The sequence below is a fragment of the Salmo salar genome, chromosome ssa03 (genome assembly GCF_905237065.1).
Source record: "Salmo salar chromosome ssa03, Ssal_v3.1, whole genome shotgun sequence".
Lineage (NCBI taxonomy): Eukaryota > Metazoa > Chordata > Actinopteri > Salmoniformes > Salmonidae > Salmo > Salmo salar.
Window position 1 is genome coordinate 94453967 of NC_059444.1, and position 26378 is coordinate 94480344.

General features: G+C 44.3%; 2 protein-coding genes across 5 annotated transcripts in view; one reads left to right on the forward strand and one right to left on the reverse strand.

Moving 5' to 3' along the window:
- The window catches only part of engase (endo-beta-N-acetylglucosaminidase), a 23402-nt gene extending 15430 nt beyond the window's left edge, over positions 1-7972 (forward strand). For 2 of the 4 annotated variants that reach the window (XM_045715860.1, XM_045715861.1), the window contains exons 12-14: positions 624-723; positions 1093-1204; positions 4533-7972. In XM_045715860.1, the coding sequence (XP_045571816.1) occupies positions 624-723; positions 1093-1204; positions 4533-4916 (596 nt within the window). In that variant the 3' untranslated portion in view covers positions 4917-7972. The other 2 variants (XR_006769307.1, XM_045715862.1) reach the window with 2 other exon arrangements.
- LOC106602055 (retinoid-inducible serine carboxypeptidase-like) lies at positions 6063-25665 on the reverse strand. The gene is given in 14 exon segments (XM_014194503.2): positions 6063-8133; positions 8655-8818; positions 12946-13083; positions 13641-13754; positions 14011-14095; positions 15596-15724; positions 16893-16930; positions 17730-17802; positions 20514-20588; positions 22112-22201; positions 22203-22268; positions 22361-22450; positions 24866-25005; positions 25409-25665. Coding segments are annotated over 14 exon segments (1332 nt in total). The 5' UTR covers positions 25476-25665; the 3' UTR covers positions 6063-8070.
- Between the last annotated feature and the right edge of the window lie 713 nt (positions 25666-26378).

Consider the following 26378-nt stretch of genomic DNA (forward strand, 5'->3'; position numbering starts at 1 on the left):
GTTCAGGATATACCTAGTGAGTCATATCACACACAGTTCAGGATATACCTAGTGAGTCAGTCATATCACACACAGTTCAGGATATACCTAGTGAGTCATATCACACACAGTTCAGGATATACCTAGTCAGTCATATCACACACAGTTCAGGATATACCTAGTGAGTCAGTCATATCACACACAGTTCAGGATATACCTAGTCAGTCATATCACACACAGTTCAGGATATACCTAGTGAGTCAGTCATATTACACACAGTTCAGGATATACCTAGTGAGTCATATCACACACAGTTCAGGATATACCTAGTGAGTCAGTCATATCACACAGTTCAGGATATACCTAGTGAGTCAGTCATATCACACACAGTTCAGGATATACCTAGTGAGTCATATCACACACAGTTCAGGATATACCTAGTGAGTCATATCACACACAGTTCAGGATATACCTAGTGAGTCATATCACACACAGTTCAGGATATACCTAGTGAGTCATATCACACACAGTTCAGGATATACCTAGTGAGTCAGTCATATCACACACAGGAGTTGTAATGTGTTGTATTATTATTGATGTGTGTGTGTGTGTGTGTGTGTGTGTGTGTGTGTGTGTGTGTGTAGCCAGCAGTGTTGAGCCTGCTGCTTTAACAGAGGACCACCAGTTGGTGAGACAGTTCTCTCAGAGCTGTGGACAGTGGAACCCAGACGGATGGACTGTCAGGTAAGAAGACCTCTGTGTGTGTGTGCGTGGTCAAAAGAGTGTGTGTGTGTTCCCAATTGAAGCTGCAGGGCTGTGCTCTCAGGGATGTGTGTGTGTGATATAGGCTAGTAATACTGTTTGTAATAATGTGTGTGTGTGATATAGGTTAGTAATACTGTTTGTAATAACGTGTGTGTGTGATATAGGCTAGTAATACTGTTTGTAATAACGTGTGTGTGTGATATAGGCTAGTAATACTGTTTGTAATAACGTGTGTGTGTGTGTGTTAGGTGTTCCCAGTTGGAGCTGCAGGGCTGTACTCTGAGGGATGTGTGTGTGTGTGATATAGGCTAGTAATACTGTTTGTAATAACGTGTGTGTGTGTGTTAGGTGTTCCCAGTTGGAGCTGCAGGGCTGTACTCTGAGGGATGTGTGTGTGAGCGTGCAGCGTGATGGAGGAGATAAGGACACACCCTTTAAATGCCGGGTCGGAGAGATTATGGTGAGAGCGAGAGAGACCTTACCACAGAATTACCCGTCACCAGAATGATATCTGTCCCAGACTCTTAGGCCTGGGGCCTCATTTTATCAATATTGTTTAGAAACCGTTCTAAAATACGGAATTTAGAATGTTCGTACACATAGAAAAAAAGTGTGATTTATCGAACAATCCTATGAGTGTTATAGGCACACCGGTAGGATATAACCGTTGATAAATACCAATTGTTCTCTGCCTCAGTGCTCGTGCATGACCTTAGCAATTTGCATTTCAAAACACCTCTATGGTCAAAATCTTCCCTTTAAAGCCTGTGGGGAATACACAACGCCGTACCAGGAAGTACAACGACACAACCAGAGACTGAAACAGAGGTGCCTAGTGTCAGAGGTTGAGTACAACCACAATGTTTGATTGGACTCGCTCAGTTGTGGTTTGACCTGTAAAAATGACAACATAGCTACAAAGACAGGACCATTAGGACAATTCAAGTTGCTTTAGCAAATGACAAATATACTTCAAATGAGTAGCTAGGCAACACTCACCAGTAAAGCCATCCATCCTCAACAGCTCTCTCCTGTAGACGTAGTAGGCCGACACTGTTGTTCTGCAGAATGAACGAGTCGTTCTTTCCACCTGGCCACCACATTCAGCAGCTACACTGTTGTTCTGCAGAATGAACAAGTCGTTCTTTCCACCTGGCCACCACATTCAGCAGCTACACTGTTGTTCTGCAGAATGAACGAGTCGTTCTTTCCACCACATTCAGCAGCTACACTGTTGTTCTGCAGAATGAACGAGTCGTTCTTTCCACCTGGCCACCACATTCAGCAGCTACACTGTTGTTCTGCAGAATGAACAAGTCGTTCTTTCCACCTGGCCACCACATTCAGCAGCAACACTGTTGTTCTGCAGAATGAACGAGCCGTTCTTTCCACCACATTCAGCAGCTACACTGTTGTTCTGCAGAATGAACGAGTCGTTCTTTCCACCTGGCCACCACATTCAGCAGCAACACTGTTGTTCTGCAGAATGAACAAGTCGTTCGTTCCACCTGGCCACCACATTCAGCAGCAACACTGTTGTTCTGCAGAATGAACGAGCCGTTCTTTCCACCTGGCCACCACATTCAGCAACATTAAGAGAGGAAGCATTTCCTGTTCACATACAGTAGATGAACTCGTTTTGGGATGGTGCTTTTAATGGCGATGTGGGGGCTGTCTAGTTCTCTGTTGGTATTTGGGAAGCCTGATGGAAAAGAAACCCCTCTTGACTTCAACCTGTTTGTTTAGCTGATGATTGCATCTGAAACGTCGGCTCATCGAGGGCTGGGAGATGCCGATCGGCAAGTTCCCGGTGAAAGTGCTCGTTGCCAAACCCCCAAGGGTGGATAGCACTTGGATGTGCACCGGAATGGCATGTGTTTGCCTTTCTAAAGTAGCTCTTAAATCCTCAATAATCCTATAAGATTGGTTTTGGGAAACAAAATCTGATGAGCCAATCTGTACTTTCTGGAAAAAAAGTCCCACCGGTCTCTAAATATATAGTGTGTAAATCCTCAAACAGGGCAAGATCATCCATCTCTCATTGGATTTCCCATTATCTCTGTCTTTTTATAGTGTTTTAACAAATGTTTCACTTTCACACGTGCATCTAATTTAACAAATGACTGGACTTTTTATTTGGATTATTATCGTAACAAATGCACTGATGTGGTCAAATTTTATGATACAGCCTATCGAGATACACTACATGACCAAAAGTATATGGACACCTGCTAGTCGAACATCTCATAAAAAAATCACGGGCATTAATATGGAGTTGGTCCCCCCTTTGCTGCTATAACAGCCTCCACTCTTCTGGGAAGGCTTTCCACTAGATGTTGGAACATTGCTGCGGGGACTTGCTTCCATTCAGCCACAAGAGCATTAGTGAGGTCGGGCTCTGATGTTGGGCGATTAGGCCTGACTAACAGTTGGCGTTCCAATTCATCCTGAAGGTGTTCGATGGGGTTGAGGTCAGGGCTCTGTGCAGGCCAGTCAAGTTCTTCCACACCGATCTCGACAAACCATTTCTGTATGGACCTGGCTTTGTGCACGGGGGCATTGTCATGCTGAAACAGGAAAGGGCCTTCCAAACTGTTGCCACAAAGTTGAAAGCACAGAATCGTCTAGAGCGTTAAGATTTCCCTACACTGGAACCATGAAAAACAGCCCCAGACCTTTATTCCTCCTCCACCAAACTTTACAGTTGGCACTATGCATTGGGGCAGGTAGCGTTCTCCTGGCATCTGCCAAACCTAGATTCATCCGTCAGACTTTGATAAAAAAAAAAATTACCTTTATTTAACTAGGCAAGTCAGTTAAGAACAAATTCTTATTTTCAATGACGGCCTAGGAACAGTGGGTTAACTGCCTTGTTCAGGGGCAGAATGACAGATTTTGACCTTGTCAGCTCGGGGATTCGATCTTGCAACCTTTCGGTTACTAGTCCAACGCTCTAACCACTAGGCTACCTGCCGCCCCACGGTGAAGCGCGATTCATCACTCCAGAGTTCAATGGCGGCGAGCTTTACACCACTCCAGGTGACGCTTGCCTTTGCGCATGGTGATCTTAGGCTTGTGTGCGGCTGCTCGGTCATGGAAACCCATTTCATGAAGCTCCCGACAAAGTTCTTGTGCTGACGTGCTACAGGCAGTTTGGAACTCGGTAGTGAGTGTTGCAACCGAGGATAAGATTTTTACGTGCTATGCGCTTCGGCACTTGGCGGTCCCGTTCTGTGAGCATGTGTGGCCTACCACTTTAAGGCTGAGCCGTTGTCGCTCCTAGACATTTTCACTTCACAATAACAGCACTTACAGATGACCGGGACAGCTCTAGCAGGGCAGACTGACATGTTGGAAAGGTGGCATCCTATGACGGTGCCACGTTGAAAGTCACTGAGCTCTTCAGTAAGGCCATTCTACTGCCAATGTTTGACAATAGAGATTGCTTGGCTGTGTGCTACATTTTATACACCTGTCAGCAATGGGTGTGGCTGAAATAGCTGAATCTACTAATTTGAAGGGGTGTCCACATACTTTTGTATATGTAGTGTATATTTGACCAACAAATGCATATCTGTATTCCCAGTCATGTGAAATCCATAGATTAGGGCCTAATTCATTGATTTATTTCATCTCAGTAAAATCTTTGTTGCATTTATATTTTTGTTCAGTGTAAGTAATGTTGTAACTGTTTGTACATTTCAATCATTTATAAAAGTGACTGATTTGTTTCTTAGACGATGTCTGTCTTTATCTTTCCTTTGTCTCCCTCATCTCCCCCTCTCCAGATCCTGGATGCTGAGTCCCTCTCCGTTCCTCCCCTCCCAGTCCAGAGTGTGTGTATCTATGACGTGGTGTGGCTGAGGGGCGCCAGTAAACTTCATCTCAACGCCACCCTGCGCTGGCGCTACCCTGCCCAACTCGTACGCCACTTCCTGGTGTACTGGCGCCGGCTGAGAGGTCCAGACCCCCGGATCCCATCTGGGAAGCTGGCCCTGATTGGCCGAGCCTACTGCCCCTTGTTCCGGGTGACCGAGCTGACGGTTCCAGAACCTCCAGGTCTTCTAGAACTGGTGGTGGAACCCGTGTCTCGGGAGGGGTTCCGTGTTCCTGAGTCTCAATGGGGGAGGAGGAGTCTCAGTTATACTGAGGAGAGGACGGACCAATCATAAGACAGTAAAAGGGTAGCAACGTACTGGCTGTCCCAAATGGAACCCTATTCCCTATATAGTGCACTACATGGACCCATAGGGCTCTGGCCAATGTAGTGCACTATATAGGGAATAGGGTGCCATTTAGGATGTACTATTGGACTTGCTACTCCACTTCCTTTCCAGAACACGTCCTGTCCAGTCAGTGATAACCTGATTCAGTACGCTAGTTTGTAGTGATGTGATCCTCCTAGTCACCTATAGTTACCCATTTTTTCTAGTAAAGAAAGTATATTTTTTTAATAAATAAGCTTCCCAGAACAATTAGGGGAACTCCGCATTAGAGAAGCCTAGGCCAGAATTCAACATGAAGTGTGCTGTAGGTAATTCCCGATTGAGCCGACATCTGCAGCCCTTACTGTGAATGCAATCTGAGCAGATGCAGGGACATTGCCTTTAAAAAAGGTGCATTGTTGAGAGCTCTCTACAACGTGCCACAGATTGAATCCTCGGAGAGCAAGCAGGACTGGACAGGTGAGAGTAAGCCAGAACGTGGTGCAGTGTCTTCTGGGTGCAGAGCAAGGGAAGGATACTTCAAGCAGTACATAGAGATTCCCCCCAATACATATAGACTCCCCAATTGGGCAAAAGCCCTTCCTCTCGGCGACTCCTCCGTGACCCAGAAACCGATAAGTGGTCGAGGAGTGTGTCAATACGTTAATCGGAGAAGGAAGGAGTTCCACAGAGGATGCGGCAGGAAGTGACACACACCCTTTTGTTTTTTCTAAGGAGAAAAGCATGCACACTTTAAAACTACACGCTACGCTTCCTTTCATCTAGGTAAAACTACACGCTACGCTTCCTTTCATCTAGAAAACTGGCTACATTTATTTTGGGATTCTCTTGTAAAAAATAATATTCACCACATGCTAAATGAATTAAAGCAACAATAAAGATACTTTATAAAAATATATATAAAAAAAAAAAAAATCTGAATTTTGTTTGAGTCAAAACATTTGCACAACAGTGTTCCATGTTGGTTACTGAATGTCTGACAGTTCGGTTTGACAAAACAACATGAGGACATTTCTAAAATGTATGAAAGAATTAAGACTTAGTTTCATATTTTAGTCAACAAATCTCCAAAGCATTCAAACAGGCACACTATTTAGAAAAAAAAAGCTGTTTTTAATTATTATTGTTCTCACGCTCAAATGTACAAAGGAAATCAATCAGTTAGATCAGATGTTGAGTACCGGTCCGCATCCCCTGTAGTAGCTCTGGTCCAGGGTGTCTTCCAATAGTGAAGAGAGAAGCCGGAAAAAACACCCTGGACCAGAGCTACTGCTGCAAGAGACAAGGGGAGCTGAACACTGATATAATGCACAATCTGAAGTGGCACCCTATTCCCTATATAGTGCACCAGTATAGAAGCAGATTGTGGTGGATAATGGTACAGTATGGATGATGCTGGACTGAGCAGTCGGTTATATTTGGTGATTCTTCCTGATTGCCTTAAATCTGACGGAGAGCCATTCCAGCTGGCATCAGTGTGTGTGTGTGTGTGTGTGTGTGCGTACTAGAGCTGGGACGATAAACCCAAAATTACAGACACCGCCTTCCTCATACCAAATCATTTTGCATACATTTTGGGTTATTTTGCTACACAACGTTCCTGTGGATTGTTCTAGAACCATTATGTGGTCAACAGTAATAGCCTATGCATTATGTTGTTTCCTCCTATGAAAGTCTCTGCCTGTACCTCGGGGCTGGCGCCAGGATGAATCAGTTGGACTGGCATTTTATTTCCATAACGAGGCACTTATGTTTTTCTTCACGGGACCTCCTGTGTGTAAAGACATGTCATTTAATTAACTATCAAAATGTATTACCTTTTAATGTGGCATGAACACATCATGACTGGTTTTCATCTGATTGTCAAACAAATCACTTCATTAAGTAGGTTAGCCTTGATCTTAATGCTTGTGGGTCACTTGATATTCTATGAGATTATAATGTTGGTCAAAAGGGAAATAAAAGTATGAGGGGCGAACGAAACTCTACCGGTGTCCTAGCTAGCTACCAACCAGTGTTACTGCTGCCTACCGGTGTCCTAGCTAGCTACCAACCAGTGTTACTGCTGCCTACCGGTGTCCTAGCGAGCTACCAACCAGTGTTACTGCTGCCTACCGGTGTCCTAGCGAGCTAGCACAGTGTCCTTCGCTCCCGCCTGCCCTCGACGTCGTTAACAGAACTGCGAGAAAGCAGTGTCCGACAAGCGAGGGCGAAGGTGGGGTTTATCGGAGGTTGGCATCCAACGTTAAGGTTCATTACCGCCCCCCTACTGAACTGGCTCACCCCTGCCTCCCGCCTGTGTATCACTGTCCTAACTTAATCATGGACCAATAGAACTATAAAGAGGGGTTCCTGCAGATGAAGGAATGACCACATGCAGTAATGCCCAGAATTGCGAGTCGCAATTACACCCTTCTCGTGGAGTGCGCGATTTGCAGTGAATAGACCTACATCAAGTAGCCTAGGCCTGGAGCTGGGACGTTTCTGTAGGACATTAGCCTACATTTACTGATCAATTAATCAATTAGCATACATGGTGACCTAGCAACAATATCATATCTACAGTTCGTAGTCTAGCTCAGTGTTTTGAGGTCCTCAGGTGGTGAATCATATAGCCTAGAGGACAATATGCACAAAGATGTCAGCCAATTCTCTGAAGAGGCCAAAATAAATGTGATCATTGTGGATCCTTTTGACAGGTTGCACATCAACCATACCTTCCCTGGATATGTTGGATGAAATATCTTACTTTTAGAATCGTAGGCTACCGTCTCAGTTGTCTTACCTGGCCCTGGAAACACGTCTAGAGCCCTGCTGCTGCTTTACATTTAAACATGTGTCATTTAGCAGACGCTGCTCTTCGCTGATGTAAAGTAACTAACCATTAAACACAGTTACATTCATCACGATAGGACTTTTTGTCCATGTGGCCCAGCTTTAGCATACCTCCACTCAAAATAACTGATTTAACAATATTGCAACAAATAAAAAAAGGAAATGTATCACAATATGGATTTTTTTGTCTCCATATCGTCCAGCTCTAGCGTGTGCGGTAAGGTATGCGTGTGTGTGTGTGTGTGTGTGTGTGTGTGTGTGTGTGTCAGTCCTGCTGCGTGATCATCTTCAGCATCTGCAGTGCCATGGGTCCCTGGTCGGAGGGGATCTGATAACAGAGAGAGAGCAATGAATCATGGGAGTGCAAGTCAAAAGGATACTACGGGAGGATCTCAATTGCATGCCCTTTCCCCTGGTCTCCTTCTCAAAACCCATTGGATGAGAAAGCCAGAGGCCCCTCCCTTCTTATCTTCTCCAACCGGCTTTGAGAAGGAGAGAGAACGCGAAGAGTACGCAATTGAGATATTCCCAATGAAACGCCATAATGACTGCATACTGGGGTTCAATCTTCTGCATCACCTTCCTACTCCAACACTAGAGTTACGTCCCAATAATCTCTCCCTCCTGAAGTGTACACTCATTCACTACTCTCCTCAAATGTAAAAACAATGGATTTATGTAGGCATGGGCTATAGAGGATGTTTCCATATACCAGTCATTTTGTTTCAAATCCATGAAGGGAAGTAAACAAGGTCGCACTTTGGGAGAAAGGAGAGATCAATATTACTGTACCACCTGTGATGATTGACCCGTTTGAAAAGAAAGAGATGAGGACACATGTTTCCTCACCATGTGACCAGCCTTGAGGATCCAGTAGAAGGAGAAGTTCTTGTAGGTCTTGTAGAAGGCGCCGGTCACACCCGGGAAGGCGGGGTCATCAAGGGCAGTCCATTTCATTTGGCTGAAGCTCTGGAGCCCCACCCACTTCAGCTGCTTCACCCATTGCTCCTGACCTGTGATTGGACAAAATCAATCAGTAATCAATTGATCATCTGTATCCAATCAACAATCCTCATGTATGAAAGTCTATCAGGGACCAAGTCAATGTATTATTGATAATGGTTGACCGCACCATAGCCAGGGTTGGGGAATGTTTGCGTAAAAATCTTCGACACCTTTCTGTTCTCAATGACATTCAATTCAACATGGAAAAAAGGTTTAAGTTTAAGTTTGTTCCACCTGAGACAGTCTGACCACCAATCAGAAACCACTATAATGACCACCACCAATCAGAAACCACTATGACAAACCAAATGTGTTTGATGAATTAGCAAGAAAAGAGCAGGAATAGGCTTTTGTAGGCTACAGTCCAAACTGTCTTCCAATGGTGCGACTGCTGTCGGCATCCAAAGAGTATCCAACTTGAATAAACACTTCGTGGTAAGGATGGCAGCAGTGGTGTAGTCTACAGCAACACTGATACCACTTATTAATGATGTCTACCATTTAGCCATTTGCGCCTAATGGATTGTGGATGGCTGTTCACAAATGTGTATTGTAACCAAATGGTTGAATTGAAGACGTTTACGCTGCCTATCAATCATTGAGACCAGTGGACAGCCAGTAAAAATAATGTAATCTTGCAACAGATGCATAGTGCGGATCCCAGCCTATGGAATAACAGGCTGAGTTCCTCCGTTCTAAACTCCTCCGTGGTGATATTGTGCTCCAGTCCATCCTGTCAATACCACTTTAAGAAGACCACAATCTGATTCCTGCTGATGAAAAATAATATGTCCTTAGGCCTAACGGACATGCTCAAACTCACACACTTTAGATAGATTTAAACAGCTGCAAGTTATCTATATAACAAAGTGTCACCAACAAGAACTTAAACAAAAGGCCAAACATTTTTCACATGCAAATATCACTTTTCTAAAGTGGTTAAAGCAGTCCTTCTCAAATAGTGGGGCGCGCCGCCCTGGGGGGGCTCGGAGCGATGCCAGGGGGGGCACGTGTGACCCTGTGGAACATGCTTTTTTTGCCGCAGGGAGTAGGTTTTTTTGCACCGAACAAGAGCACACAGCAGGAGATATGAAGTGCAGATAACAAACCCTTAAGAGACACCATGGAAAAATATTTAACAGGGATGAAAAGAAAGGCAGAGAGAGACGGAGATAATGAGACAAACGTAAGTCTCCCGAAAGCTAAGACGAGGAAATATGATGAAGCGTATGTAGCGCTTGGCTTCACTGTGACTACGGTGGGAGACGAGGAAAGACCGGTATGTTTACTGTGTCTAAAAATGTTGGCAGCGGACAGCATGAAGCCAAATAAATGAAGGCGTCACTTAAAGACATTTCACCCCAATCACGCTGATAAACCGCTTGAGTTTTTTCAGCGAAAACGTGCCGAATATTGCCAACAATCGTCCCGCTTTGTGAATGCTACTTCAGTAAACCAGCGAGCACTGTTAGCATCATATAAGGTGGCGTACCAAATTGCTCAGTGCAACAACAAAAAAACACTCCATAGCAGAGGAGTTGATACTGCCTGCAGCATTAGACATGGTCTCTGTCATGCTGGATGACGCAGGTGCTGCAAAAATAAAAACTATCCCTCTATCCAATGACACTGTCGCCAGACGTATAAATGACATTGCTAACGATCTTAAAGAACAGCTGGTAGATAAACTCAAAGACAAACGTTTTGCCTTACAGTTCGATGAAGCAACTGACAGCAACAAAGACTGTTTATCGCTTATGTACGTTTTGACATGACAAACTCCCTGTGTGAGGATCTACTTTTTTGTAAATATGTCAGAGAGAGCCACAGCTAAAGAGCTATTCAAAATGCTGGACTACTTCCTGACTGAGAATGGGCTAAAGTGGGAGAACTGCATTGGTGTTTGCAGTGATGGTGCACAGAGCATGGCAGGGATGAGAAAAGGACTTCGGCACTCATCAAGAAGGCCTCACCTAATGCTGAGTGGACACACTGTTATACACAGAGAAGCACTGGCATCAAGGCACCTTTCCTCTGAATTAAGTGAGGTTATGACTGACATTGTAGGTGTAGTCAATTTTATAAAGACCAGACCACTAAAAACAAGAGTCTTCTCTGCTATCTGTGAGGAGATAGGAGCTGAACATCAAGCTGTGCTGTTTCACAGTGAAGCAAGGTGGCTGTCACGAGGAAAAGTCTTGTCCTGAGTTTTTGAGCTCAGAGAGCAGATAAGAATGTTTTGAGCAGGAGCACAAGTATGACATCACAGAAAAATTTAGTGATGAGAACTTCCTGGCAAAACTGGCCTACCTGAGTGACATATTTGGAAAGCTAAATTAACTAAATCTACAGCTTCAAGGGAAAGAAACACCTCCCTCAGGTCACAGACAAGATCAGCTCTTTCACTCGAAAGCTTGCTATGTGGGGCAGGCGACTTGATGAAGGAAATACTGATTCATTCCAGAACCTGCATGAATTTGTTGACACTACTGACTATGATGCCACCTCAGTGATTCCATATATTAAGGAGCATATTTCATCACTGATGGGATTCTTTAAAAAGTACTTCCCTGAAAACAGTTCCCAATATGACTAAAGGGTGAGAGATCCTTTCAATGCACCAACTCCAACTGGTTTCAGCTCTGCAGAGGAGGACCAGTTCATTGACATGACGTCTGACTCCACATTGAGACTGAGGTTCACATCACAGACACTGAGTGAATTCTGGCTGAGTGTAGAGAGGCAGTATCCACTCTTAGGGCAGAGGGCCATGGGCATTCTTCCTTTTGCAACATCTTATCTTTGTGAGACTGGCTTCTCTGCTGTTGCTGCACTGAAGACCAAGTACAGGTCCCAGCTAAACATTGAGCAGGAGCTGAGAGTTGCAGTATCATGCTTCAAACCCCGCTTCGAAAAGCTGTGTTCTGCAAAACGTGCTCATTGTAGCCATTAATCCTGACTTCCTCATTTTGATAAAAAAAAAAAATAATAATAATCAAATTGTTTTATTCATTTTGTTTTATAGGTCAAAGTGTTTCATATATTGTGCTCCTGAGTTAATGTTGCTGATCAATTTGAATTTATTATTATTAATTGATTATATTTCATTTCATTTTTCAGTATCAAATGGTCAAAATGTTTACAGTTTAAATAAGGTTTGAATTTCTTTTTTAATTTCAGGCAAATTGATGCATTTTAAGTCTTTTCTGTTACAGACTAAAAAACAATGTTAATAAAGTTATTCTTTGTTGTAAGTTGATCTATATTTCTTTTTTTGTTTTCTTTAATGTTAATAAGGATACAATGTTATGCAGAGGTGTACTTATAACAATTTTATAGACAAATGATACTATTTACAGTCGCGGCGGAGAGTTGGGGGGCGCGAAATGTTTACTTCTTCCTAGGGGGGGGGCGTAACAGAAAATAATTGAGAAGCACTGGGTTAAAGCATGCCATGAGAGCAATGACAATCAGTCCTCCACAGCCCCATTTATAGCTGGTTCTAACACGTCTTTTGTTCTGATCTTGTGCACACATTTTTAGATAGGTGTAAACAATTAAGACACATTGTGATCAGATCTTCCTGACCACATCCTGAGGTAGTGAGGGACCCATTCTATCTGGATATCAATCAGGTGTGATCAGTTCTGGTGTAAACAGATCCGATGTATATAGAAATGATGTAAACAGATCCGATGTATATAGAAATGATGTTAACAGATCTGATGTATATAGAAATGATGTAAACAGATCTGATGTTATTTAACTGGTAATATACATTTTGTCTTCTAATGCCTCTTATGGGGGAAGTCATCTAAAAGGAATCAGATTACGTTTGAATGATCCAAAAGTTCCGTTACTGATTACAATTCTGGACAGGTAGTACTTTTGTTTTTTGAAACAAAACATTCACATAGAAACAACATCATCCCTGTCCAGATCCACCACCACATCACCCTGTCAAGCTGCTAGTAACTAACTGATTACATTCAGAAAGTAATCTACCCAGCCCTGACTATACCTCCCCGGTCTACACTGTTTATGCTTCAACGGATTTCACTACAAAAATGGAAGTGTTGAGATGCTGATTCTGTGCCCCCGCCTGTAAACAACTCTAGCTAGAGGAATCACTGACCCATGGTGTCCACTATGAGGTCAAGCTGTCCGTTGTAAACGGTGACGTTGACCCCAGCTTCCAACAGCTGATCCACCACGTCCACCACTGGCTTCATGAAGTCACCTGACATGCTGCTGAACACTGCCTCAGCCTGACCTAGAGGGGGGAAGAAGGAGGTGAGAGAGAAGGGTGAGAGATTGATAAGTGGAGCGGGAGATTGAAGAGAGATAGATGAGAGGTCAGAGATGAGAGAGGTCAGAGATGAGAGAGGTCAGAGAGGAGAGAGGTCAGAGAGGAGAGAGGTCAGAGAGGAGAGAAAAAGGGGTGAAAGAGGATGGCACATTTATAAAAAATAAATAAAAAGGTGCAATATGCAACCATTTCCTGATTACAATTTTATTTTTTTAATAGTTCACCTAATTTCAGTTTGTGACAAAAGTCATTGTGTAGAGAATCATTGTACCATCTAAAGCACGGTGAAATAGCTTTCCATAACCAAAAATATTATATTTGAGCTGTTTGAAGCTGGTGTACAAGACGCAAAAATTAAACTTAAGAATGTGAAGCATAGAAATAGCACACATAGAATAGATCTACCGCTTCTTAAGACTTCCTTTCAAGTAGAATGACAGATTGATAACATACGTCTTTGTGAATTTGGTCAGGTTGCCAAAATAAAGTTTTCAATTTTTGACCCAGTAGCAGTGTTTTACCTCCCCAGGTGACGTTCTGAGGGATGATTGCCAGCTTCTTCCTGATTGGCCCGTTCATCAACTGGCTCAGTGATTGGCGGTGGAGGGGGCTAATGTGGTGCCGCATCAGAAGGGCTGTGGGAGGGACCACGGAAAGTAAACCAATTTACAAACAGGAAATGACGGTGTAATCTTAAGAATAGATTTTTGAGTCTAGTAAGGACCATCTTATCACAGACAGTATAATTTGTATCAAAAACGTTTTACCTGTGTTTTAAATATTGTATGACATCACATTTTATGTATGTTTCTGCATATATGTACCAGGATGTTCAAATAAACTTCTTTTTTTTATTCTCTCGTTTAAGACGGAGCTGAAAAGGAATCTTACAGAGGTATCCTTCTCCAGCCATGGAGGACATCTTCTCATCAGGTTCCTGGGTGAGGATGTTGTAGAAGTTGACTCCGTTTGTGTTCTGAAATCAGACGGGAGCTGAAAGGATGCTCTGATGACCATGGCATTCACACAAACACACACCACTGATCTGTTCCACAACGCTCTCAGTGATTCACACCAACACACACCACTGATCTGTTCCACAACGCTCTCAGTGATTCACACAAACACACACCACTGATCTGTTCCACAACGCTCTCAGTGATTCACACAAACACACACCACTGATCTGTTCCACAACGCTCTCAGTGATTCACACCAACACACACCACTGATCTGTTCCACAACGCTCTCAGTGATTCACACCAACACACACCACTGATCTGTTCCACAACGCTCTCAGTGATTCACACCAACACACACCACTGATCTGTTCCACAACGCTCTCAGTGATTCACACCAACACACCACTGACCTGTTCCACAACGCTCTCAGTGATTCACACCAACACACCACTGACCTGTTCCACAACACTCTCAGTGATTCACATCAACACACCACTGATCTGTTCCACAACGCTCTCAGTGATTCACACCAACACACCACTGACCTGTTCCACAACACTCTCAGTGATTCACACCAACACACACCACTGATCTGTTCCACAACGCTCTCAGTGATTCACACCAACACACACCACTGATCTGTTCCACAACGCTCTCAGTGATTCACACCAACACACACCACTGATCTGTTCCACAACGCTCTCAGTGATTCACACCAACACACCACTGACCTGTTCCACAACACTCTCAGTGATTCACATCAACACACCACTGACCTGTTCCACAACGCTCTCAGTGATTCACACACACACCACTGACCTGTTCCACAACGCTCTCAGTGATTCACACCAACACACACCACTGATCTGTTCCACAACGCTCTCAGTGATTCACACCAAACACACCACTGACCTGTTCCACAACGCTCTCAGTGATTCACACCAACACACACCACTGATCTGTTCCACAACGCTCTCAGTGATTCACACCAACACACACCACTGATCTGTTCCACAACGCTCTCAGTGATTCACACCAACACACACCACTGATCTGTTCCACAACGCTCTCAGTGATTCACACAACACACACCACTGATCTGTTCCACAACGCTCTGTGATTCACACCAACACACACCACTGATCTGTTCCACAACGCTCTCAGTGATTCACACCAACACACACCACTGATCTGTTCCACAACGCTCTCAGTGATTCACACCAACACACACCACTGATCTGTTCCACAACGCTCTCAGTGATTCACACACACACCACTGATCTGTTCCACAACACTCTGTGATTCACACCAACACACACCACTGATCTGTTCCACAACGCTCTCAGTGATTCACACCAACACACACCACTGATCTGTTCCACAACGCTCTCAGTGATTCACACCAACACACACCACTGATCTGTTCCACAACGCTCTCAGTGATTCACACCAACACACACCACTGATCTGTTCCACAACGCTCTCAGTGATTCACACCAACACACACCACTGACCTGTTCCACGACACTCTCAGTGACAGACCAGAGCTCTGTGGCCTTCAGGTACTGCCCCTGATCCACCGCCTGCTTCACCGCCTCCGCTGCACTGCTCACCTCCCGCAGGCCGTAGTCATCTAGCAGGGACTGGAGAATGGAGGACAATGGAGCGATGGTCAGAGAGCTACACTACCCAACATGCATCACTGTTCACCTCCTCTAGGCCTTAGTCATCCACCTTCAAGCAGATCCCTTTTGTCAAGTCAGCGCCTTTCAAAGTGTGTGTTGCATTATGGGGATAAAAATGGTCAGACTTAAGCCTACATGAAGTTTACAACAACAACAACAACAAAAAAATCATGTGATCAAAGGTCACGAAGTTGACTGCAAGTTTCTGCAGTTTTACTCTTCAACTTCATCCTGCAGCATATTGTCAACCAATCAGAGTGTTTATGTTTGACCAACGCAAACAGGAACCAACTTTGCCGCGATTCATATATTCAGTGGATATACAAATTAATGTGATATTTGAGGGTCTCTCACTAATTGATTGGTCTACACACACACACACACACACACCTTCAGTTTGTGAGGGTGTTTATTTTAACAGTATAAAAGAAACTCGTAAAAACATTGCCATGTTGATCTGAGCCTTGCGCTTGGAAAACCACATTCCTGTCCAACTTTCAGCCGTGGCAGACGCACCTCCTTTCATCTACAGTCGGTTGCTTTAAATATTACCACTCAAACACGCCCAGGCACTGCACTGGGACAGTCTGAGAACTACACTACCCAACATGCATCATTGTTTACTGTTCACCTCCCCCGGGCCGTAGTCTTCTAGCAAAGAGGCTTGTTTGACATTGCAGGTGACTGCAGATTGACTGATCTACAAATCACCTTGCATCATATAACTACTCATTATTTGTAGATCAGTCAGTCACAATTTACCCATGATACATTACCGTTTTGTCGCACTCGAACACGGACTGGAGAGTGAAAGGAAATATGAAACAACTACACTACCCAACATGCACTGTTCACCTCCTCCAGGCCATAGTCATCTAGCCGGGAGTGGAGGGCAATGGGGAGACAGTCAAAGAAGAGAGAAACTACAATACCTAGGTACCAAAACAAGCTGCATTTTGTATTCTCCACACTTTAAACCACCCAGTCTGCAGAAACAACTGCATAGAATGCAAAACCCAGCAAAATAAAGCAAATGTGCCTGGAAAATAAAAAACATGGAAAACACATGTTACAAGGCTGTGTGTGTGTGTGTGTGTGTGTGTGTGTGTGTGTGAGAGAGACTCACCGTGGTGTACAGATAAGGACCCCAGGTCATAACAGAGTCTGCAGATGAAGAGGAGAAGAACGTTTGCTTTGCTTTGATGTTCATTAGGCACCAAATGGGACAAAAACAACTGGAAAAAGGGAGGGACTACCTGGACTTGTCCAATACAGTGGTGCCATACTGAAAACTACCCAGGATTATACAGTCAGTAGGGAAAACACTGGTTAGCTAGCCAGGGGTGGAACAAAGCAGAAACAACCGGGCTGAAACAGAGGGGATCTACCTGAACTTCTCCAATAACAAATGCTTGTTTAAGTTGCAAAACAGTTTGCTAAGGTGTGCACTTATGAACACACCCCTGGTGACTTTGACCTGAACAGTTCAACAACCCCCTCATGCATGAAGCTGTACTGAGCCACCCAGACAAGGTTTTACTAGAGGAGAAAACTGCAGCGGTAGATTAACTCTTTGTTCAGTCAGTCACATGACCACACAGGGAACAACAGCTGAGTACCAAATTACACCTTATTCCCGTTAGGCCACTACAGTTGACCAGGGCCCTATAGGGCTCTCGACGTAAGTAGTACACTATATAGGGAATAGTGTGCCATTTGGTACGCAGCATGTTCACGTGTGGTTAGTGAGCCTGAACTGTAAACTAGTGGTAAATCTCAGGCGTTTCAGGGTTAGAGTAGACTTCCTGTCCAATAAAGTGTTGTAAAGAGTGTTCTGACTTTTAAACAGCAGTCTGCTGAACATTCTATCAGTCATTATCTGATATTCACAAGGGAAAAGTCATGTTCTGACGTTCTTCTGAGTGGGTGTTCTGATGTTCCGTGCTCTGAGGTAAATACTGACCCAGTGGAGAGATCCAAGAGTCTCCCAGAGCCACTCCAGCAAAGTTACATTTCAGGGTTCCTTTTTCTACAGCCTAGAGAGAGACAGATGTGTTAGAATAGCAGACAATTCGTGAGTGAGAGAGACACAATTACTAGTCATTAACATGCCATTACTAAGTCATTTTACAACTGGTACCAGAAAACTCTCATTATTATTTATTGTAATTGCTGTTAATATTATTACCACCATAAACATAATTATTATTGCTTTATCACTAACAGCCTAGTATATTCCGGTCTTATTTGACCATCGTTGTTACAAGTTTACTTTGACAATGGAAAGGTTTTACTTTTGTGGTGACGAGAGCCTATGAAGTGAAGTCACCCTCAGTTGGGGTTGATGAAGAACAGAGCGCTACATTCCAGGACAAGATTTACAGTTCCCCAAGCTATCACAAGACAAATAAACTGCTCTACCTTTACGACTGAATGGCCTGAGGAGGTCAGAAGACAGTCAGCAGTACACCTTGTGATCTGCATGGGTTACTGGGGAAACCACCAGCCAGGCTTGAGAGCCAAGAGATGTGTACCAAGAGATGTGTACCAAGAGATGTGTACCAAGAGATGTGTACCAAGAGATGTGTACCAAGAGATGTGTACTGAAAGAGAGAAAGAGTCAGGGACTTTTTCATCCCATTTTTTTGTGACAAAGAGAAAATGGCGCCAATAGCGCAAAATGACAAAGTAAACACATTTTCTTAAACACTATTATTTTATTTGAACCTTTAACTAGGCAAGTCAGTTCGGAACAAATTCTTAAAACTGAGGGACTCAGGACATGTTGATGTAACTCGGAGCGATGTGATATTTCTCTTCTGATCCTCCAATGTCAGAAAAGCAACATAACGGGTATTTTGCATGAATGTACACACATTTACACAACGAGTGCTGGGTACCTACAGGCTACGCATTTCAGGGCAGAGATTGTGAAACTTCTGTACAAGAAAAATATGTTGGACACTTATCCTCATATGAACTTTGAAATGTGCGGGGTTTCTCTGAATCAACGGGGCATTCCCGTGCCACGTTGTCAAAGCTACTAGAGCCCGCCCTCTTGAGTATCCCTATAGATTACAGGATCTGCTGACAGACATCAGATCAAGTGTCTCTTGAGTATCCCTATAGATTACAGGATCTGCTGACGGACATCAGATCAAGTTTCTCTTGAGTATCCCTATAGATTACAGGATCTGCTGACAGACATCAGATCAAGTGTCTCTTGAGTATCCCTATAGATTACAGGATCTGCTGACAGACATCAGATCAAGTTTCTTCGAGGCAAGGCCACACCCTTTGAACGAATGAGCCCATCTCCTTGGAAACCAAACACCGATCGACAAGAATTTTTCCTGCTCAGAGAGAAGCAAATCACCCCAGAGGACCCTGTGGAACTCACTGTTGCTCATTCAAGACCAATAGACTGAGTTCACAATACATGCTGGGGGATCAGAGGAATAACTAAGACAACTCGACTTCCATTTCCTGGACTGAGAACTGAACAGGCTACGCTTCATAAGGGAAACCGGAGTGCGGCAGCATCAGCTGATTGCGTCAGCAGACTTGATTGCAAGTCTGGTTTATGTACTATTGTATTTGTTGAGTACGGAATTCATTTATATTGACGTGTGGAGATTCTCACCTCAATGACTGAGTTGTAGTCCATTATACCCTGCTTATGTATGGTATTCCATTAACTACCTCATTTAGTACATTTAGTAAATAAAACCTTAAAATTGAATTGTGGCATTGAGTTCATTTGCGAGCGATTGGGTTCTTGACGTTTCAGAACTTGACGACTTCAGAATGATAATATAGTAATTGACTGTTTAAGACTATTGTTGATATAGGATTAATGGTATAACGGCTAATGATAACTACCGATAAAGTTTATTCAAAGGTCTCCAATCCAACCCTTAAATTGGACTAGTAACCGAAAGGTTGCAAATTCAAATCCCCGAACTGACAAGGTACAAATCTGTCGTTCTGCCCCTGAACAAGGCAGTTAACCTACTGTTCCTAGTCCATCATTGTAAATAAGAATTTGTTCTTAACTGACTTGCCTAGTTAAATAAATATATAAAATGGTGCCCCTCAGATTCATTGGGATAGCATAACCAATGAATTATTCCAGTAATTAATCAGTAAATTATCTTGAATGTCCATAGGCAAGATGCACAACACCTCCCATGTCATTAAAGTATATTGAATTGAGAGAGACAGAGACGGGAAGCCATGGTACAGTGCTGACCAGTGTGGGTAGAGGTTTGAGGAAGTAGCCCCAACTTAGCACCAGTCATTAGTTCCTCTCTATGTCATGCATGGCTCAACACATGACAGTGCATCTCAGTCTTCAAATCAAATGTATTTATATAGCCCTTCTTACATCAGCTGATATCTCAAAGTGCTATACAGAAACCCAGCCTAAAACCCCAAATAGCAAGCAATGCAGGTGTAGAAGCACGGTGGCTAGGAAAAACTCCCTACAAAGCCCAGTTTCAGTTTGAAAGCCCTGTTCCATTACCGAGTCAGGTACAATTGAGCTACCAGTTTTTCCATGCATGGTTCCTATTCACTTACATACCAAGTGCTAGAACTGGAAAAGGTTTCCCCACAGCCGAGACATGACAGTAGGTTCTGATCCCAAATGGCTCTCCTACTCCCTTTGCAGTGCACTACTTTCGACCAGAGCCCCTATACACTATATAGGGAATAGGATGCCATTGGGGACGTAATTTGTGCCTACCTTAGTGAGTTCCAGTGAGATCGCGGCAGCCATCTTCCCTCCATAGGACTCTGAGAATATGTAGAAGGGTACGCTCTAGAGAAGACAAAGAACAATAGGTTAAAACAAATGTAAATGCATTAAGTAGTTTGAGCCAATATGGCCCTGTTCCAATACATCCATCCTTCCCTCCCTCCCTAAAGGAGACTCCTGGGGTGCGTTCAGTTCAGTTCAACATTTGCGTGACTGTTTGTACTGAATGAAAGGTTTCCCCAGAAACAGAGCCTTTAGGTATGTTTACTCCTGTTTGGTGTGGTCTGATCAAAAAGGGTGCGACCATTTGAAATCGCAAAACTTGTGAAGCACAAACCATACAGCAAAAAAGAATCCCAGGACTGAAACTTAAAGGGAGACTGCACTTCCTGATTTGGTCTCGTTTTAGAGTTGGTTCATTAAGAAATGCTAACAGCCATGACTGAATTCAAACAGGAGTTGGTTACAGGGTGTGGTTTGACGTGGTGGTCGTGTGTGTTCGCAGGTGGGAAGAGTTACCCAAATTATTTAGCCAATTAGCTTTAACTGGCTGGTGTGCGACCATGGCAAAATTGGTTTGACTTTGGATAGCCCATCTCCGGGGCTGGTTAGGGTCGTCAAATTCCCTTATGTAAATGAGACAATATTTTCACATCTTTTAGTTCTCATTAAATGCTTTCAATATTTGTATATGAATTTCTACAATTTATAGATGTTTGCAGTTTAAATAATTGAAATTTGTTGCTATTGGAAATGTTAAACATAATATCCCCTGTACATTGTGTAATTTACCGATAGTGCCCAACTAGCCCCATAGGAATATCCAAAGTAAACCCAAATGTACCACCTTCATTATGATTGGGTTGCATGCAGCTGCACTCTGAATTGATGATTACTTGTGTGCTGCCAGCTGTGGGCAGGATTGAAACAAATCCAACATTAGTTTACGTTGTGATGCAGTCACAACCACAAGTCTCACAAAACTATTTTGAACGAGACCGGATTCGACAAATTATCCTATACACACTTCGTAGTACATTGTGATGGTAGAATAAATGTTTGACGCATATCGATGCCACAGGCTGTTTTCTAAATGACAGGTCGTTTTTTAGGGGCAGTTGCTCTTTAAGTCGATCTCAGCTCCAGGGTCACATCGGGATTTTGAAATTCAGAGGGCTGCTCAGATTATTTTATGACCGATTTGTTAGTCAAAAATCTAATTTGCGGGACAGAAAAATAGCAGTTATTTGAAAACATATAGGTCCATCATCATTCTCCATTCTTTCTATGTTGTTTTAGATGTTCCAGTGTGGCCTGGAGGTTTTTTCCTTCTCCCCAAATAATAATCCCCCCACCTAAAAAAATATATTATTTTGTTTTGACTCAAACCTCCCGCGTCATCCATACGATGGAAATCCGTCGCAGTGACGAAAACTTTAACCCCTGCCATACACAATCGTCCTCTGTGCCTCCATAATCACACCGTTCTTCAACTGGTCCTTACAGTACCGTTTCCACTGAATTACAAGTTGAACACCGTTCTGAACTCACCACTGGTGATCCAACCTGTGTGAACCTGAACCCACCTGGAATTCTTCCTCCTTGTTGAAGAACTGTTTGAGCAGCACCAGCATGTCGGAGGCGACCGTAGCCACGTCAGTAGCGAAGGCCTCGCTCTGAGTCCGTGTAGCTGAAGCCTGTTCCTACCGGGTTATCAACGAACAATACACTGGAGTACTGAACCTGCAGGGGAAAACACACACACACACACCTTAAACACTGACATCCAGTCTCCATTGATGAGCCGTGTGTGTGAGTATGTGTGTGAGGTTTACCCAGGAGTTTTTCCTAGGCTCAAGGTCTCTGTCCAGGGGTCCGATCTCTTCAAAGTTCCCAAAGCCACAGCCTGATCCTCCCGGGCCTCCCTGGAATGGAGACATGTACCACTATTAGAGATTTCATCTACCATCCCTCCCTCCCTCCATGTTAGAGATACATCCTCTACCATCCCTCCCTCCCTGTTAGAGATACATCCTCTACCATCCCTCCCTGTAAGAGATACATAATCTACCATCCCTCCCTGTTAGAGATACATAATCTACCATCCCTCCCTGTAAGAGATACATAATCTACCATCCCTCCCTCCCCTGTAAGAGATTCATCCTCTACCATCCCTCCCTGTAAGAGATACATCCTCTACCATCCCTCCCTGTTAGAGATACATCCTCTACCATCCCTCCCTGTAAGAGATACATCCTCTACCATCCCTCCCTGTAAGAGATACATCCTCTACCATCCCTCCCTGTAAGAGATACATCCTCTACCATCCCTCCCTGTTAGAGATACATCCTCTACCATCCCTCCCTCCCTCCCTGTTAGAGATACATCCTCTACCATCCCTCCCTCCCTCCCTGTTAGAGATACATCCTCTACCATCCCTCCCTCCCTGTAAGAGATACATCCTCTACCATCCCTCCCTGTTAGAGATACATCCTCTACCATCCCTCCCTCCCTCCCTGTTAGAGATACATCCTCTACCATCCCTCCCTCCCTCCCTGTTAGAGATACATCCTCTACCATTCCCTCCCTGTTAGAGATACATCCTCTACCATCCCTCCCTCCCTGTAAGAGATACATCCTCTACCATCCCTCCCTGTTAGAGATTCATCCTCTACCATCCCTCCCTGTTAGAGATACATCCTCTACCATCCCTCCCTGTTAGAGATTCATCCTCTACCATCCCTCCCTGTTAGAGATTCATCCTCTACCATCCCTCCCTGTTAGAGATACATCCTCTACCATCCCTCCCTCCCCCTGTAAGAGACACATCCTCTACCATCCCTCCCTCCCCCTGTAAGAGACAATATCTACCATCCCTCCCTCCCTCCCCCTGTAAGAGACATTATCTACCATCCCTCCCCCTGTAAGAGATTTATTATCTACCATCCCTCCCTCCCTCCCCCTGAAAGAGACACATTATCTACCATCCCTCCCTCCCCCTGTAAGAGACAATATCTACCATTCCCTCCCTCCCCCCTGTAAGAGACAATATCTACCATCCCTCCCCCTGTAAGAGATTTATTATCTACCATCCCTCCCCCTGTAAGAGATTCATTATCTACCATCCCTCCCTCCCTCCCTCCCTCCCTCCCTCCCCTGTAAGAGATTTATTATCTACCATCCCTCCCTCCCTCCCCTGTAAGAGAGACATTATCTACCATCCCTCCCTCCCTCCCCCTGTAAGAGAGACATTATCTACCATCCCTTCCTCCCTCCCCCTGTAAGAGACAATATCTACCATCCCTCCCTCCCTCCCCCTGTAAGAGACACATTATCTACCATCCCTCCCTCTCCCCCTGTAAGAGACAATATCTACCATCCCTCCCTCCCCCTGTAAGAGACACATCCTCTACAATCCCTCCCTCCCTCCCTCCCCCTGTAAGAGACAATATCTACCATCCCTCCCTCCCTCCCTCCCCCTGTAAGAGATTCATTATCTACCATCCCTCCCTCCCTCCCCCTGTAAGAGACACATTATCTACCATCCCTCCCTCCCTCCCCCTGTAAGAGACACATTATCTACCATCCCTCCCTCCCTCCCCCTGTAAGAGACAATATCTACCATCCCTCCCTCCCCCTGTAAGAGACACATCCTCTACCATCCCTCCCTCCCCCTGTAAGAGACAATATCTACCATCCCTCCCTCCCTCCCCCTGTAAGAGATTCATTATCTACCATCCCTCCCTCCCTCCCCCTGTAAGAGACACATTATCTACCATCCCTCCCTCCCTCCCCCTGTAAGAGACAATATCTACCATCCCTCCCTCCCTCCCCCTGTAAGAGACACATCCTCTACCATCCCTCCCTCCTCCTGTAAGGTAAGACAGTCCCAGATAGGTAAGACAATCGTATAGTGTAAGGCACAGGAGGCTGCTGATGGGAGGACGGCTCATAATAATGGCCAGAAAGGAGTGAATTGAATGGTATCATTCCACCAGTTCCACTCCAGTCATTATCATGAGCCTGCCCTCCTGAATTAAGGTGCTACCAACCACCTGTGGTGTAAGGTTACCCACTTGTAGCTAGGTAAGAGTCGTGTAGTGTAAGGTTACCTATCTAGACGTGAAGTGGGTAAGACAGTAGTGTAGACTAGTGTAGTGTAAGGTTACCCTCTTCACCTCTAGATAGGTAAGACAGTAGTGTAGACTAGTGTAAGGTTACCCACTTCACTTCTAGATTGGTAAGACAGTAGTGTAGACTAGTGTAGTGTAAGGTTACCCACTTCACTTCTAGATAGGTAAGGAGAGTAGTGTAGACTAGTGTAGTGTAAGGTTACTCACCTGCAGCCACATAACGAGAGGCAGCTGGGAGTATCTGGCTGACGGGCTGTCTGCATAGTAAAGCCACCAGAACATATGAGCCCCCTCCCGAACGTCAACATAGCCCCAGGATTCCTTGGATTTTAGGGGATTCGAGAACCCTGGAGATTTGGAGACATTGAAATGACGTTGTTAAAAATTCTGCGTTTGGTCTTAAAATGCAGTCTAATTGCAAAATCCCCAGCCCTGATTGGTGCAGCAGATGTCGTGGAAGAGCGCAGTGGGGGGTTTCTGATCAGGAAAACGTCAACATTGTAGCTAGCCAACTTTTGCTTTCACATTTATCGCTGCCATGAAACCCGACCAAGTAAAGCAAATGAATGTATTTGATGAATTTGATTGCTGGAGCCTGAGTCGCCGTACTTAGCGGACTAAACTCTGGAGTCACCGTCGTGATTTCAAGCATGTTTGGATATCGGCGCAGTTAGTATTCAAACTGGAATTGAACAGTTATTGAAACACCAATATATCGGAAACAATCACTTCACATAGCTAACTACTTACCTGTATCAATTGCCACGACAAGTAGCAAAACAACGCTGCAAGCGCTTGCTTTCGTCAACCCCATCATCTCGACTTGCTCGCAAGAACTTCACAATGACAACACTTTTCATTAGACTATTGTGTCATGTCAGACTTCAGTCACATGACGAGCGAATCCTCAGCTGACCAGAACATGAGGAGAGGATCAGGATATTTAGAGCATTGTTGAGCTAGCCACCCCTACCCTCCGTCAAAATAAAAGTCCCGGGCAAAAATGTCCTGTGAATTTTCCATATTAAAAGCCACGGAACACAGGAGAGGTATAAACAGAAAATTGACAAAGAAAAATACATTTATTTATCAAGTCATCAGAACGCAATCCTGGTTTTATACTTCTGCAGGAGGTCAAAAGAGGTAATCAAATTAATAAATCAATATCAATCAATCAAACCTCCAAATCATGTGATGATTGAGCAGTCTTAGAGTGAGCAGTCTTAGAGTGAGCAGTCTTAGAGTGAGCAGTCTTGAGCAGTCTTAGAGTGAGCAGTCTTGAGCAGTCTTAGAGTGAGCAGCCTTGAGCAGTCTTAGAGTGAGCAGCCTTGAGCAGTCTTAGAGTGAGCAGTCTTAGAATGAGCAGTCTTGAGCAGTCTTAGAGTGAGCAGTCTTAGAGTGAGCATCCTTGAGCAGTCTTAGAGTGAGCAGCCTTGAGCAGTCTTAGAGTGAGCAGCCTTGAGCAGTCTTAGAGTGAGCAGCCTTGAGCAGTCTTAGAGTGAGCAGTCTTGAGCAGTCTTAGAGTGAGCAGCCTTGAGCAGTCTTAGAGTGAGCAGCCTTGAGCAGTCTTAGAGTGAGCAGCCTTGAGCAGTCTTAGAGTGAGCAGTCTTAGAATGAGCAGTCTTGAGCAGTCTTAGAGTGAGCAGTCTTAGAGTGAGCAGCCTTGAGCAGTCTTAGAGTGAGCAGTCTTAGAGTGAGCAGCCTTGAGCAGTCTTAGAGT